This window comes from Anas platyrhynchos, chromosome 13 (assembly GCF_047663525.1).
Source record: "Anas platyrhynchos isolate ZD024472 breed Pekin duck chromosome 13, IASCAAS_PekinDuck_T2T, whole genome shotgun sequence".
NCBI classification, from domain to species: Eukaryota; Metazoa; Chordata; class Aves; order Anseriformes; family Anatidae; genus Anas; species Anas platyrhynchos.
The window spans coordinates 18779165-18801418 of NC_092599.1; the positions used below are offsets into that span (position 1 = coordinate 18779165).

A 22254-nucleotide genomic window follows, 5' to 3' on the forward strand; every position below is an offset into this window, starting at 1 on the left:
GCTGTCTATTTCAAGTGGAAATAATTTCAGGCAAGATGCTTGCATATGCTAGTTTATCCACCTGGATGGCATCTCATTTTAGCAAGACTTGATTCTACTTTTTTGGTAGAAAATGGGGATCTCAGTAATTTGTAAGTCAAAATATTATTATAACACATTAACTGAAGCAAAAAAAAAAAAAAAATCATTAAACTGAAAAGATACACCCACCCAGTTACACATTATTGCAAAAAAAAAAAAAAAAAAAAAAAAGTCAGCCCTTTTCCAAATTAATTCACCTTCCAGCTCCACACTGTTGTATTTCTCTGACAGTTGAGTTTAAGGAAACCCTATTGAAGGGGGAGTGGGGATGGGTGGGAATGACAACAAACAATAAGCTTTGTTCAAGTTTTGTGCTAGGTATATACGTCCCAAGTATTCAATTTGTGCCACGGCCGTGGTTGTTTAGAATCATTTGCAGCACCTGAAGCTTTTATTTGAGTCATGAAACACAATGTCCTTTAAGATTCTTCATATATTTAAAAACAATAGAGATTTTTATTTTTTTTAAAAAAAAAAGCGCTTACCATTTGAAGAACAGAATAATGGACTGCTTTTGAAAATTGTCAGGTTAAATGAGTTCCTCTCAACCACCTTCCTCCTACGAGCTAGTATCATCAAGCAGTTACACATTATATGTTGAGGGAATAATGGGATTTGGGCTTTATCACCTGAGAAATAGAACCGTTAGCTTGTTTCGTGACTGAACTGTCTCAAAAAGAACAGTATTCTTTTTCTTCTTCCAACAGAGGATATGTAAAAACAATAGAAGGTCTACAAAATAATGGGTATGCTTCTCGATCACATTAACAATGTTAACTTTCTGAAACTTGACTACTGAAAATATCTACTATTTTAGCCACTCAATGGTAAAATATCACTCTAAGTATCAATACTCGACTGGTAAGGGTGTTCTTCTGAAATATATTCTGACTGGTAAGTCAGCATGCAATTTGAAACACTTATACCAATTGCTGAGGTATACACTCAACCTTCTTTTGAAGATCAAGAAGTTTTAAAACACCTCAAAATGGGTACTCAAAAAAATTAAGGCACTCAGTATCACTAGGAAATCTCAAAGGCCTAGTTGCAGTTTACAATCAATTTTCATAATGCTTTTCCCAAAACTCAAGTGCCTAAAATGCCACTGGTGACAATGCAAAGTTTTGTTATATTGAACACAATTGCTCAAGGAAAGAGCTTCACAACTGAGAGTGTATTCCACTTAGAGTAAAATGAACATAAGTTAAAAAAAAGTTGTGAGCACTGTATTACAGAGCTCAAACAATGACTCCCCCATCAACTAGAGCATATATGGCCACATTTTGCTCTCTGTAACTGTTCAAAATATCCAGTGAAACCAGCTCATGGTATATCAAAAAAAGGAGGATAAAGAAGGGTGAAACTACATGGTGGTTTCAGAAACTAGTGCACTAAAACCAGTGAAACTCCAGCTAACCTGTCTGCAAAAAGTAGTACCCCTTCTCTCTGCCATCTTAGCAAGTATCTTGCAAACATCATCCAAACTTCCATTTGTCCACTTCCTTGTCCAAAGAAGCTTGTCACTTTCCTCAGAAGGCTGATGGACAAGACTGATGCCAACCAGCAGCCCATATGACTAAGTTAAGTTGCTTTTTACACACCCACTAAAACAATTATGCTGCTTGAAACACTAACTGGCTCTGGAAGACATGCTAAGAAGGAAGGCCACCGGGTTTACTGATGCAATAAGGGAGAGAATAAAAAGTCCTATTTAATCATGAAGTATGACCTTATAACCTTTAATCCAGTCTACATTCTCTTTGTATTGTAAAGGCATTCATAACCTATCCAAGTTGTGTAGCATTACATAATACATATTTTATTTTATTATCAATTCATTTCAATGTAACTTCCACTAGTGGTGAAATAGTGAATGGTATTTCATATGTATAATTCAAAAGACAGTTTTCCCATTTTTAGTATCATTTAAACATTTACCACAATGTTTCTCAGTGGAATACTGTTCTTACTTTTTTTTTTTTTTTTAAATATATATATTTTTTAATTTTTATTTTAAGTTCTCTTCCCAGTTACAAAGTAAATTCTGAGTGGTCAAACAGGTAGCATTACAAGCAAACACTAGGGTTGCTACACGTCTGAGGAAGGTCTTGAAATTAACGGCCATATTATAAGTTGCACAAAGAGTTAAACTATTAATAAACTTGAAAAGCCTTTTACAGACAAATCCTAAGCAATGCTAGAGATTAGCAGAAAAGTCAAAACAACAGTATCCATGATTATAAAAAAAACTACTGATCACTTTGGATTCTACTGATTAATTATTGATTTTAGTAAGCTTTGCTAATCCTTTGAATGTCACTGCACAAAACTATTTCTAAGGTATAACTCTACTACAAGGTGCAGAGGAAAAATCAATCCATTCTAGCACTCTTATAGATAAAATTGACTTCTTAGCAGTCAGAAGGGCAGAACAGACATCCTAGCTGCATACGAACAGGAATGCTGGAACAAGATTTCAGGAATGGATAACAAAGGGTTAATTTGTTTTCATAAGCCTCAAGAATAGCTGGAAAAATCAGTTACAATTGTTTATTAACAGCAGCTTAATTTAACTCTCAGATCTTAGTAAGAACAGATGTGTATTAGTAAGGAGATCTACACAGAACATATTACTTTTTCAGAATGCTTATCAACTTCTAGTACTTTTATAATTTTATCTAAAGCTAGCATGTAACACTGTTGTGTTTAAATATCACGTGCCCAATGTATGGTTAAGGTGCGTACTGAAAGCTGTAGCTTAAATCTAGTGGGCAGGACATTGGGATGGAAATCGGAGCATCTCATCACAGTGGTCAGGTACTTCACCTCACCTGTTCTCCCTGCTGTCAGGTATCATTTCAGCATGAAGCACTTCTGCTTGTACTGTGTTCCTGGAACTTTGACTATAATCACTGAAGTGAGCCAGATATTTTGTGTATCTGTCCAAACATCTTTTCTTTAAAACAATAAGAGACTAATCATATTATACTCTATTGTAGAGGGTCAGCCTGATATTTACATAGAAATCCATTGGGGGTTGAAGATATTTTATTTATTTATTTAATTTAGTATCAAATGGTGATTTTAAGCATTTTATGGACTATTTAAGAACTGTAGAAAAATCTTTATGCAATGATGAAAAGCTTCCAGAAAAGGCTCTTAATATGCAGTCACCAAATCTTTTAAATTGTCGAGCAATACATTTGATCTTGAAAATTAGTTTCACAAGCCTGTCTGTGTTTAATTCCCCCAAACCTGTACTTTGCAGGTTATCAGCGAGGAGGCTGAGTCACAGAGTTGAAGTAGATCTCATTGAAAATGGGGAGAAAAAAGCCTATTTCCTGCTAGACTTTCTCTGTCTCAATTACTGAAGCTTATCGAGGTGTTTAACAGCCATTCCTCCCACTCTCCACCTGGCATATAATCAGGCTGATATTCTACATTTTTTTCCTGCGCTAAAATAAACTAAGCTATTACTTCTGCACTTAATCTAATGTGCACCTTCACAGAAAATTAGCCTTTTTGCATGATTCTCAACATACAAAAATTTCAACATCCTCCATCCATTTACATATTGAAAAGGATATCTCAGACTTTTATTTTGGTTCAGCAAAATAATTAGCTGACGTTTTCTCCTTACTAATATTTCAACTGTTTTTTTATTATTATTTTTTTATTCCCCCTATCTTGTAAAACCACACTCCCATCCTACCCTACCACCTCCCCTTTGCTTATTTCTTGAATAATGCAGGCACTCATAGAACACCACACCTTTTCTGGGAATAGCCTTATACCTCTCCAGGTGTCATCATGTACTACCTGTTTTTATGCAGTATTGTTACTTATATATTACTACATTTTGTATTTCATTTCTCCTTTAAAAATCACACAAATGAGAAGGAAAAGAATACACGAAGAGGTCAAATTCAGTGGTTGGACTGAAAATATACATTGTGCAGGATGGCTGATGGGACAAGTAACAATTGAATTATACTGAGAATATCACGGAGGAGTTGTGGTGAGCAGCTACAGTCAACTCAAATTTCAGTCAACTATTTTACTGCCAGAAAGGTAGCAAAGGGATACAAACAGAAACAGTTAATTAAATCTTATGTCTTTAAGCCAAGATCATGCAATTATTACACTCTTCTAAGAAGAAACATGGAGAAGAAATGAAAGCTAGAATACAGGTACTGTTTCTATGCAGATTTGGGGATTTTGCTACTTGAAGGGTCTTCTTACTGATCTAAAAGGTATCTGCAGAGTCCCTTTGCTGTCCCTACTTGAATCCTGTATTCTGTTGCTCTGTGTTCATTAAATGTTCAGGGCCCATAATAAAGATAAAAGGAACATCATCTAGAAACATACATTTTATTAAGCCTTAAGACATCCTAGTCCTACAAACATTGATATGATAGATTATACCACACTTACACATTATTATCTGTAACTCTTTAGTCACACTACTAAATATTAAAACTGCATGTAAAACAAATTGCATTTTCTACTGAAAACATATGGAAAAAGACAGTGAATTAAAAAGGACCGTCATGCTGACAATTTCAAAGCTCACTGTGTACATGTTCATTACACCTCACAATGTAAAATTTTCAAAGCAATTTATCAATGTAATAGATTTAACATAAATACCTAGGCTTGATAGTTACATGGCATTCAACTAAAGGAAACCAATGCAAGTTTAATATAGTACAACAGTATTATAAAGCAGAATGTATTGTAAGATCTTGCACAACGTGACTAAAGCCAATAAATTATCCTAATGAGAAAGCCAAGGGGAAAAAAAAAAGTCAAGATAATTACCTACCTAACTATTCTTTGTAATCATTTCAGTATATCATCTAGAATCATATTGCTTTTCTGCATCACGCTTGTCTTTGCGCAGTCAGATCCATTGTTTACTGAATTTCAGGGCATTTCAAGATATCTTTAGATTTCAAGATATCCTTCAAGATGTCTTTTTACATTTGTATAACAAATTATATAGCTACTGAAAACCTATCCACCAAGGCAATAACTTTTGCAGATGAGCAACAGTGTGAAATTCTAGGGCATCGCTGATAATGTGTATTCCACTCCAGTATGAAAAGAGCCAGTTATTCCCAAAGCAGTCTCTAAGGCCAAGAGTTGCATTGTACACACTCAGCTCCTGGAGCCAGCTCAGCTAAACCCAAATTTTCCAAGTCCTATGTATAATATATGTGGCTTCAGACTTCTGTGGCCTGCCAACCTCAGCTGTTTAACACAGGCTGGGGAGGGATGGGGTGGAGAAAACAAACAAAACCCCCACAAGACATACTTATTTGCTTCCCTTCACAATCTTAATTCTTTTCTTTATGCCTCAGAGGCAAGACAACTGGCAAAAAGATCCGCCTAGAAGAATTAAAAATTTCAATAAGATTGACAATGGTACATGTTTTACAGGACGTAAGGGAGAAAGAAAAAGATGAACCTAGCACAGGGTAGACATACTCTACAAGTTAACATCCATGTCACTCTGATTTATTAGCTCTGACTCATGCTGAATTCAACAGACCGATCTGTTTCTGTACACATCTGTTAGAAATGCAAACATAAAAGTTAATTTCTAAATCAGTTGCTCCTGTACCGATGGCATACCAGAGATAAAGATCTTCTTTCTATGTGAGAAACCATTTCCATGAATGGTCATAGGACAGAGACTTCTAGTGACAAAGAAATAAATGCCAAAATTCATCATCCATCTGATCTCAAAACAATCCTCATGCAGAAAGTTTTAGTTGTTGTTGTTAGTGTTTTTTTTTTTTTTTTTTTTTTTAAAGTATCTCAGATTTTATCTACAGTGAACCTTTAATCTTAAGTGCCAATGCTTGTGAGAGTCTACTCTAGTAGACTACTGCTAGGCTCTAAATAGCAAGAGCACTACTATTCTAAACAATACTCTTGCTTATTAACTGCAGCCATACCACATGAATTTAAGAGCTTATGTTATCTAACTAATGCTGAGATAGCGCCTTTTATCTCTGGATCCCCACCTTCTTGCAGCCCCCTGCATAGTTTGTTTCAAGAATTCAGATGAACAATCTGGCAGAAGACACTGATTCTATTTTATTTGCCCCCTCCCCCCCCTCCCTTTTTTTTTTTTTTTTGAGTAGAAATGATGATTTCTTCTCTTCAGAATTTAAACACTATCCCCCTAATTAGCCTAATTTTAGACCATCGCAGAAGTCTGGAACTTTGCCTTGGAATAACTCAAATGCATAATGAATAACAGAATTACTTCTCAGAGCAGTCCCAAAAGAGACGTTTATACCACTGCCTTAAGACTCATGCTGCAATATTGCCGACAGGTTTCTGTACGGAACATGTGATGTTGATTTTCATCATCATAACCCTGAAGCCTGTATAAAGGAGCAATATGCTGTATGCAGCACTGACATTTTCTATAGATGCATCCAGTCCAAGCAGGTTGAAATGTGATCCAAATTACAGTTCTGTAAAATCACATGCCACTGGACTTATTTTCAGTGTGCAATACCTGGTCAGAATTACTCCTTCCATAGCTTACAAGCATATCGGCCACACTACTGGGAGTCATAAGCAAGGAATAAGACACAGGCATCTTACTATAGTCTTAACTCTAGCAGATCACAATTTTGTCCAGTTCAGTTGCTGTATATTAAGAACATGCTACCAACGTCTCCTGCACAGCCTTTCATTCAGGTCAATACCATACTGATTTTTACTTCTGCTGTAAGAAAAAAGCATTTCAGAGCATTTTTGATCACTTCCTACAAAGTTCTGTTTTTCTGATAAGAAACAAACTATTCTGAAGTTCACCTGTTTCTGGTGATAGTCTGCATACCTGTGGGCAAGATATGCATTTTTAAATCTGCAGGTGAAGGTTCTGTTTAGTTTGTTTGCTGTTTTTTATTTATTTATTTACTTTAAGAAATAAAATGCAGTAAAATGTCATTAGACAAAATGTCCTGACAGTCCCCAAACCATAGAGTATTGCACACTGCCAACATTTTGGACTTTATCATCATTGGTCAATAGCCACACTTCTTGTGCATCAAGGCATCTACTTAACTGAAATGGTCCATTGCACGCGGGACTCTCAGATTCAAGTACTGAAATTTCATAATTTCAGCAAAATTTTACAGTTCTACAAGTTTGACTCAGAACAGCCACATTTACAGAGGTAGTATAAAAAGATGCCCTTGAAATAAATGTGAAAATATTAAACAAACACATTTAAAAGTGTCTGATAATTACACTAAATTACCTGAATCTTCCAAGTGCACAATGAGTATTGTAACAATTAGTCAATGAAGGTTCTCTGTCAGATAAAGAAGCAAAGACTAAGAAAGCCAGAACAAGCACGTGGACTTCTCACCAATACAGATGTCACCCCCCAAAAATGACTGCTGGCTTGCTCCTTTGCTAATACAAAAGTGTATTTAGTATGCAGTTTTGATTGACAACTACAAACCATATTTTGCAGTTTCCAAAATATTATGTGTCTTTATTAAGCTATAAAGTAGATAAGACAATTCAGGAATGTCATGTTATCCATCACTGTACTTATCCAATATAGCATGCCTTCTGTATCTTGACTAAAGGAACTTCTAAGTAGAATCAATAATAGAACTTTGAAATCTGTTTCCATTTTGTTTCTAATGTTTTGCTTTGAAATAAACTATTTTCTTAGACAAACAAAGGCAACATGACTGAAATGCAATTTACACATACCTGATGCTTCTTGAACTTTCACCTTCAGACCTGTAAAGTAACACACAAATAGTTAGCACATGATCACTGTTAGCATTTATAAGCCAGCTAGTCTAGAAAGTGATAGACCTTCCTACGCATTCTTTCCCTTTATATTTCCTCTAGTTTTTCCAAGGCTACTTGTACTTTCCCTGATAATTAGACATTTTAAAAAAGAAAGCAATTCAATGTAGATTTAGAATAAATCTATTAGAAGTTAAGAAACAACAGCTGAAGCCAATAACTGGAATATGAAAATATATGCTATCACCCTCTGAGACCTCAATAAAGAACTTCAGCAAACACAGAGTAATACAGATTTATGTGTCAGATTTGGAACAGTGAAAAGCACCAGCCTCTGATATTCTAGAAGCCAATTAGCACCTTTAAAGAAAAAAAAAAAAAAAAGAAAAGAAAAAAAAAAAAGAAAAGCTTTTCTTCACTCTATTTTCAGTTGGCCAATAAGTTTAGGAATCTAATCCCCAGACTTATCAAGCACTACCCAGAAAGTGCTAAGGTTTGTGAGTACAAGTAATGTACAATATTTTAAAACCACCACACTTGTCTGTTTCTCATAACTGTTTAAAAATAAGGGTTAAAAACCTTGAGGTTACAGAAGTTCTTAAAGGCCATATTTTTCTCAAGGTGAGGTACTTTTATCAGTCCAACTGAAGCAAAACCTTTTCAGCCCGTCCTCCCTGCTCCTAACCCCCAAGCATTTTTTTAATAAGGAAATTGAATTTAATGTTATTCATACTTGCAAATTTTCTTTCTCTGAAGATGAATCGAAATGTAATGACTCCCAGCATTTAATGAACACACAAAATCCAAATTAAAATGTACAACCATTTGTCCATATCTGTTCCTTCCTCACTACAAAACAATTCAGCCACATTGCTACAGAAACCCTAACTGCATCAATAGGCTCAGTAAGGTAAGGCTGAGAAACAGGAATCAAACAAATTAAAGCATGGGATTCCAGAGCAAAATAAAGCCTCAAAATACCCTTTTCATTTCAAAAACTTCAGAGGGACCCAAATAAAATGAGGATCAATATTAATTTGCAAAATTCATTAAACATTTCTTTTGATCCAGGTTTGCCAAAAATGCAGCTGGAACACTGCCTGCAAAAAATCAGCTATCATATCTCAACTTCGTGTGCATTAGTACAGCATGGTATAAGACATGAGAGTTCTTCAATAATCAGTGAGAGAAATAAGAAATGAACCAATTCTGATTATTGAAAATATATTTGTCTCTGCATCCTCATCCAGCTCCTGATCAAAGACCAATATTAAGTTAATTAGTGATCACTTGTGCGTGCTGGGGAGCATGTTAAATCCATATTAAAGGCTGCCCTCAAATCATTGAGATTATCGGTTGATCTGGCACTGTAAAAATGCAGGCAAGTCTGCCACTTCGTGTTCCCTCAACTTGCCCCAGTGTATTTATGGCACTGCACACTGCTGCGTGCCAGGAAACATCTCCAGCATCAGACAGAGCAGAGATGCACCAGCATAAGGCAGCAGCAGCAGGAGCGTAGCTATGCTGGGCATCAGCCAGAGTCTCTGCTGCAGCCGTAGCAGCCAGGCAAGCCAACACCTCAGTTGGAGCCAAGCCGGGTACCTAACGCAGCATACAATTCCTCCAGCTGTTCAGGCTGGGGGGTTCCATACATGCTGTTTGCCTCATTCAGACTACCTTTCAATCTGTTTTAAAAACAGAAGTAAAAAAAAAAAATAAAAAAAAATCCTTTCCTATTTTTAGGATGGCTGTTATGGTCTCACATGATAAAAACATCTGGGTTTTAGTTAATTAAAAACCTTGTAGTTACACTGAAGAAAATTATATCAAGTAAACTGTTTGCAAACTGTAGCAATTCAGTAACAAGCTAGGAAACACTGCCTCCCTGAAAATCAAAGATGAGTATTTCTTCAGCAACATACACAGTGCTAAATACTTCTCATCTTCCATATTTTGAAAACAAGTACAAAATAAACCGATTTCTTCTTAGAATTACTTCATCTACAATGACTAGTGTATTATGCTAGTGCTGGTAGGAAAAAGTTATGGCAAGTAAAAGTTTCATAAGATTAATTCCAGGAAATAAGCACTACTAAAAACTAATTTTCAAGATCTATTGTAGAAGTAAGTGCCAAAAATAGATGCCTTCCCCTCCTCCTTTCACTACTTGTTATAACATTACTTTAATTTTCTTCAAGACTAAAGAAATCTGGATAATTTTAAAAACACAGTCTGAGATGAAAGGGGGAAATAAAAACAAAAACCGTCTCTTGCCCCAGAAGATGCTCTGGGGTGGTAGTAGGGCTGTTCAGTGGACTGAGTGCATGTGACCAGCTATGTCTACAAGTGCAATTATCAGTCCATGATACTGACAGCCATCATGAAAGACTTTAGAAGAGAAGAGCATTCAGTATCATGGAAAACTGCTGCTCAGAGCAGAATGAACCACCTGCTCCCTGAACAGAAAGCCACAGCAAGTAGTTGCCTGACACACACTATTGTTAATACCCAGGAGATGTAAGAGCTCAAAATTTGTTCTTGAGCTTAGTTGTTTTCCAAAGAAACTTTTCTGAAATTGTTACCATTGCCTTTTTACTTGTGGCCTTTCACCTTATCACTTAGGCTATTATCTCTGCCTTTCACTTAAGGATAAAAATGAGTTTTCATTTAACACTTATCTCTTGCCATCACCAAAATACACTGCAGCATTTTGTATACCCAGTGCAGTATCTACCCATACAAGGAACGCTCTTGACCTTTTCAAGAGCTCTGAGGATTTGGGTGTTACCGGTATTAATTACCACATAGCATTACCTGTTATTGCAAGATTTATTTTAATAGAGGCTAGAACCTCTCTCTGGTTGAGTTATTAGGTTTAGAGATGCATATGTATCCTGGTAGACCAAAGGTAACTTCAAAGTAGCTTTTTTCTATATCCTTGAAAGTTACATGAACACAAGGAGAAGAGAAATGAACTCACCTATGCATCCCCATGAGTAATGAGAAAATTAATGAATAAAATGTTTAACTGACACCTTCCCACACTCAGTTTTCAGCAAATTACATCTTGCAGAACATGCATTTTACAGTTATAAAAGCCTCTGTACGTAATTGCTTGTACCATCAAGTTTTCAAATACAGCTGAGACAACAGGATGTAACGCCTTAATTTTCTGTTTCTCCTCTTGACTAGAATAACAATCTTCTAAGCCATCTAAACAGAGAAAATACTTTGGAGTGCTCACAGGATTCCAGAGTCACTAGAAGCAGCAGCCAACCACCCAAGACGACATTTTCATCATCGCACTATTCCTCGCACTAAAACTCAAAAAGAATTTTGATGAAGGCATTTTAGTCAAAGAGAAGTCACAAGGTAAAGGCTACAAGGGTTTTTGTGTTTGGGCAGCTACAAGGGTTTTGTCCAGCTGCACAAAGGCTAGAATCAATTGCTCTCACAAGAGAATCTCTCCAGCTCAGTACAGCTAAACATTGGGATAGATGTACTATCATACCTTTTTTTTTTTTTTTTTTCTTTTTTAGGCTTGCCAATGGGTGAAAAAGCTGCTAATTTTCATAATTGCTAAGTTTGCATATTTGAGGTTAAGATTTACTCAAATAAATTCCAAGGGGTCACTCAGATCACCAATTTTACTCAATGGAACTTGTGATTGGTTTGCTATACTGCTGAGAAACTACTTATAGTTTGAAATAAAGCATTAGATTTTCCTTAAGCATGTTATAAAATCCAGGGGTTTGGTTCGGTACTTAATGTTTCTGCTTACACTAAGCATGTGCTACACTCTGGATTATTTTCTCCTTTGGACCCACAGAAAAACAAGGATATTGTCACTGCTGAAAGCAGGAGAAAGTGATAACATTTCTGGCAGTCTATTGAATTATTTCTTTTAAGGCAGACCTTACAGGAAGAAAAGATATCCGTCTTCTATGCTATAATACTTTATTTTAAAGAGAACATAACCCATTTACATTTGAGTTATATCAATGATGTAATAAATGTCATGCCACTTTCTCCCAAAATAATTCTTTGCTCATCCCTGGCTGGTTTCCAATATTTCATCACCTTTTGGACCAGAACTAAATATTAACCTGCATGCACCCTATATAGAAATACAAGTTTGTCTCCTTCCTGACCCAGGGAACAATGTTCCCAGTACAAAATACAGGAAAACACAGTCTTTAAGATTGTTACAGTCAACAGAAGCAGAAATGACTCTGCTAATAACAGTATTTACTGTAATTCCATTTCAAGTAGAGGCCAGAAGGAACAGATACTATCATACAAAACCATAAACCAAAGACAAAGAAAAAGCAAACAAAAAAACAGCACTCAAGATTTACAAGAGATAGCCAACAAAAGTGATTATGAAGTCCTGAATAATTTTTGTGTAAGTTTAAATTGTTTGCCATCAACCTCTGTCAGTCCACATCCTTGAAAACTGAAAATTTCAAAAGCCATCTCACTTCATGTTACAAAAATGATTTCTCCTTTGTTTTGCATGCCCAAGAGACACTCACCACCTTCCTATGAAAACACCAAGCAGGAAGATGACAATGACAAGACTTTTGTGTGGTTCCACAGCCCTACAACCACGAATGCAATAACAAGCTCAGTCCTATCTCCTGACCCATTTAGAGATGCCATTCCCATCAGAATACAAAGAATGGGGTAAAGCTTAAGATTTTTAACAGTGTCTAAAACTCCCAGGTTAAATAATCATACATTCTCTGAAATTCATCTTGCAAGCCTCAAGAACCACTTTTATTTCTTACAAATTTTAGGAGACCAACTACAAATGGGAATATACAGTAATCACATATTGAAGGGCATTTTGATTTCATTTGTTACAAAACGAAAACATTGAACCAAACCTTTACAGAGCAATACTAGATCAATGTATTTGATTAAGCCTTGCTTTGAGCACAGAATTTTTCTCAGGAAAGAAAACTACACCCATTACAGATCACCCTTTGTAGCATCTTATGTCTTTTAGCATTTGTAACATGGATAAGATCACTCACAAGGAAGGAGACTTCAGGGAGACTTCATTTTTGGCTATATAAACAATACTATTTATATCATGAGAAGGCTTCAGTATAGAGTTTCCATAGATATATGTTCTAAGCAATAATTCAAAACCAGGGAGGATCAAGTCTTAAAACAGAGTGGCCTTGCTTGCTGCACATAGTCATCAGGTACTTAAAACCTCCCCGAGCCCTCCAAACAAGCACATATGCTGTTTTTCCCTTTGCTAAGTAGGTCTAGGTCAGCATCAGTGCATTGCCAGCAGCGTGCAAAACAGTATGTCCAATAACACAAACATGTGGAAAGGAGATTTAAAAAGAAGAAAAAAAAAAAAAAGAAAAAGAAAAGAAAAGAGCTAGCTTGCAGGACCAGGGTTAAAAAAAATCTACTGTACTGAAGATTCTTAAAACAACTGGTAAAATTTTAAGTATAGTGAGACCCATCCAGCAAGTGGTATTTTAACAAGTTATGTTTGAGGATGAGAAAAGTATTAGTTTCACCACTACCTATAACCCTTTCATCAGGATTGTGTTACTATGTATAACTGAATGAAGGAATAAGCAGTCACTGCAAAGACACGCTTTTGGGCCTGCCCATCACAAAAGTAATAGAAAATCAGTTAGAGGAGTATGATTACTGCATTTCATTTTAATCCTGAGATAAAGAACTACCTCACGCAGTAGGAAAACTACTTTCATGCATTATTTCGTAACAGTAATGTCCTAATAGTTGCTTTGTTCTTTTCTAAACAATATGAGAGGGTCTAATGGCCACCTCAAATGCAGCGCTTTCACTCAGTTCAGCATTCTACTGCACAGCATCTCTAAAAACTTTCTATGCAACAGAAAATTTATTTCAGAAGGCTAAATCTAACCAGTCACATATGATGCACACAGGCCAAAGTATATACTGCAGAATTATCACAGAATCATAAAATGGGTTGGGTTGGAAGGGATCTAGTTCCAGCCCCCTGCCACGAGCAGGGATGCCACACACTAGATCAGGCTGCCCAAGGCCCCATCCAGGCTGGCCTTGAGTACTTGCAGGGATGGGGCATCCTCAGCTTCTCTGGGCAACCTGTTCCAGTTCCTCACCACCACCCTCTGAATGAAGGATTTCCTACTATCAGCTAATTTAAATCTACCCTCTTTTAGTTTAAAACTGTTCCTTGTCCTGTAACTATCTGCCTGTGTAAACATTTGCTCTTCATCTTTTTACAAGTACCCTTTAGGTACTGAAAAGCTGCAATGAGGTCTCCCAGAGCCTTCTCTTCTCCAGGCTGAAGATCTCCATCTCTTTCTTTGTAGAAGAGGTGTTCTAGCCCTGTGATTGTCTTTGTGGCCCTCCTCTGGACCCGCTCTAACAGATGAACATCCTTCTTGTGCTGGAAGCCCCAGCCCTGGATCCAGGATTCCAGGTGGGGCCTTGCAAGGGCAGAGCAGAAGGGGACAATCACCTCCCTCCACCTGCTCCCACTCCTCTGGTGATGCAGCCCAGGGTGCAGTTGCCCTTCTGGGTTGCAGGTGCACATGGCTCATGTTGAGCCTTTCACCCATAAGAACCCCCACGTCCTTCTCTGCACGGCTGCTCCCAGTGAGTTCATCTCCCGGCCTGGTCTCATGTCCAGGATTGCCCTGACCCAAATACAGCACCTTGCACTTGGACTTGTTGACCCTCATTAGGTTTACAAGGGCCCATTTCCCAAACTTGTCCAGGTCTCTTTGGATGACATCCCTTCCTTCTGCTGTACTGACTGCACCACTCAGCGTGGTGTCATCTGCAAACTTGCTGTGGGTGCACTCAATCTCACTGCCTATGTCAATGATAAACATATTAAACAGCAATAATGTAATCTTTATTATCAGACTGCTTCTAACACTCTGAGCTAGATGCATCACCTTGCAATACTCCCCTTAAATTGTGGAGTCACAAGCATTCCTTCTGCACATTATGATTAGGAACAGGTGAAATGCTGCTGGTAACAAGTAATCTTCGGGAAGACCTCTGAAGATCTTTGGGAAGATCTCTGAAGTCAGAATAAAGATAAACTCAAAGATGTCAAAAAAAAAAAAAAGGAAAAAGAAAAAAGAAAAAGAAAAAAATGTATAAACAGCTTTGCAAACTTCATGCCAGTCATAAGGTCTTTTTTCCTTCACTATTCAGAGGTATGCTTATTCAATCAAGTTGTTGGCATACTGAAAACAGGAAAAGCATACAAAAGCTTTTCCTTGAAAATACAAGAGATAAGTCCCATATCACTGCTGTGATGTTTTTGTATTTAAATGGTAAAAAGTGTTCCAATACCAGCACTAGAACAAGTACTTATCTAATAGAATAGAAAGATGTGAAGTTTAATTTTAGCCAACATGAAACATTCGATCCAGGGATACTCAGCAAATCTGAGGACCAGCATGTAACAAACAGCATTCAGACTTGGCACCACATTTTTGCCTTCTGTCATTACTTCACTTTCCAAATAATGACTAAACATACTGCCAGAGGAATCTCTTAACACAAAAAGACAGTAGTTCTTACAGCATCTCTGCATTCATCTCTTCTGCCCTAAAGCCTATAGGAATTGAACAGAAGAGATGGATAGCAGCAATTAGCAACATCCAAAAGTTGGCACTAAAAATGGAACTGCAATAGCATCATGAGTAGCAATGGTACAAAACCACTGAACACATTAGCAGGACTCCAGTGGCTTCTGGTGAAGTCTTCACACCACTTTCTCAGACTGGTCTCACGCGATCAGAAAGTTAGCACGTTGCTGTCACTGGCTATTACAATAACTCCTTGAAGCATGTAGAGAGCTTAAATGTAGGGGAGGTGGAAACTTGTCCTCTTGCAAAGAGAATCATGTCCATTGGGGAGTTCAGATAGGGAGCTACATAATGATCCACCAATTCTTGGACAGTCCAACTTCTGCAAGCCCACAAAACCAAACTAGTTATGCCAAAGCAGCAACCCAAGTCACCAGTTCAAAGCTGACACCTGTAACGGCTAGAATCAGCATTTATCTACCTGTCTGGTACCCTGTGAGAAAGGGAGGTATTTTAGGTGCACATCCTGTTCACAAGGGGTTCTCAGCTCCCAGACACCTCATGCTCTCTGGAAGTTCCAGGGAGGTTGTGTACTAAGCAGCCTGGATCACCGCTGACTGAGAAACTATCATCTGCACCAGAATGGATGGGGGTCTGTGATTAAGAGACTCCCACATCTCAGACTGCCAGGTCAGTTTGAAAGATAACACAGGGTCAGAATTTGAGATTCTTAGTTTTTTCAGTTATTGGAGGGTTGAAAGCTCTAACACCTCACCTCATGCATTTTAGATAGTCTCTACAATTACTATCTGAAATCCTTTAGACTAATACTGCTACCCATTAACAAGCATGTCTGATACATCCTTTTAAGTAAAAATAAAATGGATGATGGAGTAAAAGTGCACTGTAGTAAAATGCAAGTCATTCACATATTAGATAGGTTTGAAATCTGTCTCCCTCCACTTTTTGATAGCAAGATCCCATAGTTTACAAAACAGGAAACACTCTCTGGTACGCTGCACTAGGACTAGCAGTTGCTTAGGTCCACATCAAGTTCTTCCTCTTAAGTTAAAAATAGTGTTTGCTTGTGGATTTCAAATGCAGTAAGTTAAACAACGGCATCACAAAAAACAAAACAAAACAAAAACAGAAGGATATATCATAGCTAGGTTCTGTAAAAGTTTTAAGAAAACCTTTGTCTGAAAGCCAGAGGATGCTTTTATATAAAAGACAACTGTTTTCTAGAGGCATACTTAACCCTGAAGGACATAAAAAAGTTTCATTGCATATAATCAAAAATAAAAATGAATGTCCTTTTCACACATTCTGCAACTCTATATAAGCACTATAAATATAAGAGTAGTTATTTTTCTATTCTTGCTCTTGATTGGAATTCAATATATGTTAGAAATAATTTTCTAAAATGATCTTTACAATTTTCAGTATTAGAAATCCTTATTTTGTATTGCATCATGTATATTACAGTAAGTAAACAATTTCTAGTAAGGATCATTTCCCTTCCTTGCCTCAGATACAAATCTTAATCTCTTCTGTGCTAGCAGTGGTAGGTGGTTAACACAGAACTGTACCTCTGATTACTAAAGATCAGTTTTACCAGACTACTTAGAGCTAGATAGCTAGTTCCTCTAGAGAAAAACGAGATAGCAGTAAAATGCGACATCCCCATGTTACCTGAGAGAACTGTATCTCAGAATTTTATAGAAGCATTTCTATACGCACCTTCAGTACTGTCTATATTTTACTAATGACATTTTTACTATATTGTACAGCTTTGTTTCCTTTGGATCTAGCAAGCAAGCAGCTCTTTTCAAATACTATGCATCAGCTTACCCTATGTTATTGCAGTGCTCCTAACTTGTCAGAGCAGACACACCATCACTAAGCCAAACCCATCACAAGAAGCATAGGCTTTAAGAAATTCCCCATGAGTTATAATGGTACCAGTTTCATGCTAAGGCCTCATGATTCTTGGTCACTTAAGACACTGGATAAAGTTTTTCTTTGATTGTACTCAATGTTTTTAAATACTGGTTTGGTGTTATGTGCGTATTGAATATTTTGTTTCATTATTAATAATGCTTCATACGCTTAGCTCACTGTGCCCTATGCCACTGATCATATATGCTTGCTTTGTATATCTTCAAAAGAAAGCACCTTGGACACGTTAAGTACACTCTGAAAAGTCCCCCATATGCCCTAGCAACACGGAAAACATTTTGAAGTACTGTTTAATAGTCTTTTGCCTATGAAGGAGCAAGCAAAACTCTGTCATTTGGCACGTGCAAGAGCTGCCTATATAAACCACAAAAGCACTTCTCCTACAAACACACTGTGATTGCAGAAAAGCAGGGAGAGTTTAGAAGTGATTTCCCATTACCAAAATGAAAAAGTAGTTTCAGTGGAAGTCCTAAACAGTATAAACTTTAAAACAGGTCAGAACGATGCAAATTAAATTGGGCTGGTACGCAGACTAACGAAGCTCATTGCAGTTCACGCACGAAAGTATACAGTGACCCACACGAAACAGCATTGTGAAGGTAAGTTAACTCAAGGGTAAACACATGAATCACTAGCTGCAAGATCCAATGTTAGTTATATAAGACACATTTTCAGGCACCATTTTCAAAGCAAAAAAAAAAAAAAAAGTGACAGCAGGTGTCCAATTCCTACCGCATACCACAGCAACAAAGTAGGTAATTGCCAGTTCCGATGCTGGAACTGGTTCTCTGTGACCAGAGCACGTACTTGTAACAGAGTTACTGGGTTACAGCAATTCTCCCCAAACACGGTCAAACAGGACAAATTCCACTGTGCTAGGGAGGAAGGAGATACAAAGAGAGAGTTCTATATTCAAAACACAACCTAGGACCCTTTTAAGTGGTCATATTTGATAAGTTTACTGAATTGACTGAATTTTAGACCCACAACTGCCAATGGACGTTCACTGAAACTAGACACTGTTTCACAAACAACATACATAGCTAACCACATTCCCTTCATACTGCATTTTCTTCGATTTCTATTAAAGTAATCTATTTTTTAGGTATCTTAAATTGGATTACAATATTGTCCATTTATTTTATAGATCTGTGTGAAGTCTTCAAGCATCTGCCTGCATGCACTCATATTTGTATAGAAAACCCCTATCCTAGAGGCCTTCCTTTCTAGTTCTTGGCATGCATCCCTCATATAGCAGTGACTGTCAAAACCTCTTTAGGCATTATAAAGGGATTATACACACACAGACACTTCTAATAACAAATCAAAAATAAAAATAAAAATTCTACAAGCAAGCCTGGACACGAACACTGATAACAGTCACTTCCTTAGGTAGTAGATGTAATTTCTGTCTTCTAAAATTAAAGTGTTGAACCCAAGCAGTCCCATCTATCAGTCTATGAGACTCAGCAAAAAAATTATCTGCCATAGGTAACTTATATTCTGTGATACATACCATAGAAGTGTAGCTACTGGCATATGGTTTCCACAAAGCTCATTCTATCTACTCCTGGACTGCCTAAAGCCGCTACTGCCCAAGTGTCTGTTCCTAATTCTCTCACACAGACCTGATGAGAGATACGTAAAAAGATCAGCTTGATTTCATTGCTCAGCCATCACCATCACATATGCCACTGAGCTTAAGGCTAGCTAACATTTGGGCTGAACTTATCCTCTCTGCACTCACCTTGTTCATCTAGCATACATTTTATAGTAGCTTAGATTCTCTTTTTCTCCTAGTGTCTGAAAATAGTTTGAAGAAATGGTCAGAATACAAAGCCCCACATACTTTCACAAAAACTAAACCCCTCCACAGTCTGTGCTGTATATCAAGGTTATTGATACCATCTGTCAGCTCAGTGAGAGGCAAGAGACACATGCTTGCTCCAGCATGCAAATAAAGAGCCACACTGGGCAGATGCTACATCACACCACCACCTGGATAGCCTGGAATAGCCTTCAATACCTGTATATTTAACAAAAATATTTATATACACATAATACAACCATACAAACGCATACAGTTGCAAGCACCTCAGGGCATTTCTAGCTAACTGGAAGTTATTGTTATCCTCTGCACACAATTGTCCGTGTTACTCAGGGGAAGGGAGAGAAGATTCAATTTCTTCTTTTCAGGGTACCCATTTATACAGCTGCGGGCAGACTAAAGTAGCAGTGGTCTAAACACAAAGCAACTGAGAAATATTTTTACACTTTGGAACCAAGGCATTTGCTGTCCATCCCAGGAAGGAGAAGTTATTAAGCAGGAGGATAAATTATAAAAAGCAAGCTCTCTCTCAGCACCCCCTGAGGAGCTTGGCATATGTCACAAGAACTCCACCATTTCTAGACGGTTACGGTTCTCGCAGACAGCCTTATTTGGAGTGCAGTCCCTCTAGGTATATTACAGAGTGGGACAGAAAAAATGAAGAAAAAATGATCCGTGGAATAGAAAATACAGTCAAGCGCAACACAGGGGGGGAGAAAAAAAAGAAAAAAAAGAAAAAAAAGCTTTGTTTACAAAAGTTTTCTATTATCCTTCCCTGCAGTAAGGGTTTTCTGAAATGAATGACACTAGAACTGCACTGTGCTAAATAGCTGTACAGTTTCCACTTGCTTTACTCAAAGTCTAGCACCAATATCCATCTCCTGAGATTAAGATTAGGAATCTTCAGTGAAGGAAATTTGTGTTCTAGGTAAGCATATATCTAGGCTAATCAAATACCCACATGGATATATGGATATTTTGCTTTGATGTGATTACTCTTAAAGTCAGTATCAGACAAAAAAAAAAAAAAAAAAAAAAAAAAAAAAAAAAAAAAAAAAAGATTATTGCTTAAAATATCTGGGTTTTATGATCTGCCAATTTTACCTGTTTTCTTTCTCCGTCTCCTCCCCCCCTTCAGAAATTTTTAATTGCTCATAAGAAAATAATCGATGCTACAAAAATTGAAATGGTACACCTTCTTCAATTGTTTAAAAAAATCTCATTCTTCTCACATTAATCATTTTACAAATGAGCTAATTGCATCTTTTCCCCTACAGCTGACAACTTTTCAAACCACTCACTATTCCACCTCTGAATGGTAGACTTGTCCTATTCCTACCACAGTGCAAGAAACCGTAACATCACAATCAAAACTCATATAGATTTTTTTTTTAAATCGTTGAAGAATGTCAAATTCTGCACAGTATTATTTTTAATATATAACTGCACATCAGAAGTGCCCTACAATAAGAGCACGTCCCATAGTCAGGATTCTTGGCTTCTTTTTAGATGCCTGGAGGCTTCAGTTTCAATTATAATGGCTGTACTTAGAGCTAATGGTTTTCTTGTTATTAGTCAGATTCCATCTGTCCTAAAACCAGGAGTGGTTATTGAATGAGCCTGCCCAAAACAAAATGCCCTTCCTTAGACAGTCCTGAGGTTAGACATTCAAATGATTTTGGCATAGAATGGAGCAACGTGGCCTAGATTTTATCTTCTGAGAAATGCCTTACAACTTTTCTTTTATCATCTTTAAATCAGTCCCCAAAAATGCAAGCTTTACTTCAAGGGAGTTTTAATGACTTACCCATTCAGCTTTTAGAAGCATTACTTCAAATATCTTATTTTATGTAAGTGTTACTCAAACAGCTCCTCCAGAAATCCTCATACTCCTTTTCTTTTCCCCTCAGTTTGCTGTTAGGTATTTTCCATTCTCTTGCCAGTATTGTATTGTTTCTTTATACCTAAGCAGTCTCCAGCTACACACAAACTATGAGTCTTCAGACTTTTGGTTCGCCCTCCCCAACACACTCACTTTTGCAGCATTAAAAAAGAAATTATGTCATCTTCACAGAAAAACATTTTCAGTCTTTTTTGGTAGCATGCTACCTTAACTGAAAGCTGTTCATATACGTAACCTTTCACTTGTAGGAAGAGAACATTCACAGTCCTATATTTTTGTGGTTAAATTCTTACTGCTAAAATCCACACTTTTTGTAACCTTCCCCCCCCCCCCAAAAAAAAAAAAAAAAAAAGCCCTTTAAAGAACAGAGGTCCATCAGGACTTAATTAAGCATTATGTTCCCAAGCTGATGCACATGGATATTCGTCCTTCTACTTCTTTGCATTTATGAGAATTCAGATCGGAACCTGACCAGTGCTGCTACTTGCATGCTTGTTTGTTCCTTTGGCACGGAAAGCAGATGGCAGGATTGAGAGGTTAATGCACAGTCATCTGTTAGCTTGTGGAATAACTTTCCATCTTTTCTATCTATTCCTTACATATAGAGTGGTATGGAAGCCCAGCTTTTACAGCAAGAATATTTTTGCTGCCACTTCACTTTGTCTCAGCATTTCCACTTTAGAGCAGCATTCTGGACCGCTGCATCTACTGGATGGTAAAACCATAGAACTGTACAACTGAAGATATCACAGCAAATGTCATTTGCCCTCCTCACTATCTTTTTCCATGCCCTTGCTTGATTCACTGAAGTGATATCAAGGTTCTTACTGCTCTCTTACTGCCACAAAGTCCAGGTGACCTCTGGACCATCATTTAACTTCTAGAAATTTACTGCAACAGAGCCAGGATGTATCAGCATTCTCACATGCTCAACCTCATTTCTCTCGACTGGAGGATGTGGACACACACACAAGGCTTCTGCCCTGTATTTCCTGCCCTAAATATTGCCTTAACATTCCCTTTCTGATACTTCTTAGTCTCTCCACCTCCCCCCCATAATGTGCGCCTTTTATGCCAAAGGGGGCCTTCTGTTTACTCAGTAA

At 37.3% G+C, this 22254-nt stretch overlaps 1 protein-coding gene across 10 annotated transcripts in view; it reads right to left on the bottom strand.

Moving 5' to 3' along the window:
* The window catches only part of IQSEC1 (IQ motif and Sec7 domain ArfGEF 1), a 342853-nt gene that overhangs the window by 266452 nt on the left and 54147 nt on the right, over positions 1-22254 (bottom strand). For 9 of the 10 annotated variants that reach the window (XM_038186147.2, XM_038186144.2, XM_038186149.2 and 6 more), the window contains exon 2: positions 7834-7863. The exons of the other annotated variant lie outside the window; for it this stretch is intronic. In XM_038186147.2, the coding sequence (XP_038042075.1) occupies positions 7834-7863 (30 nt within the window). The remainder of the gene's footprint in view (positions 1-7833; positions 7864-22254) is intronic. 10 annotated transcript variants of the gene reach the window in all.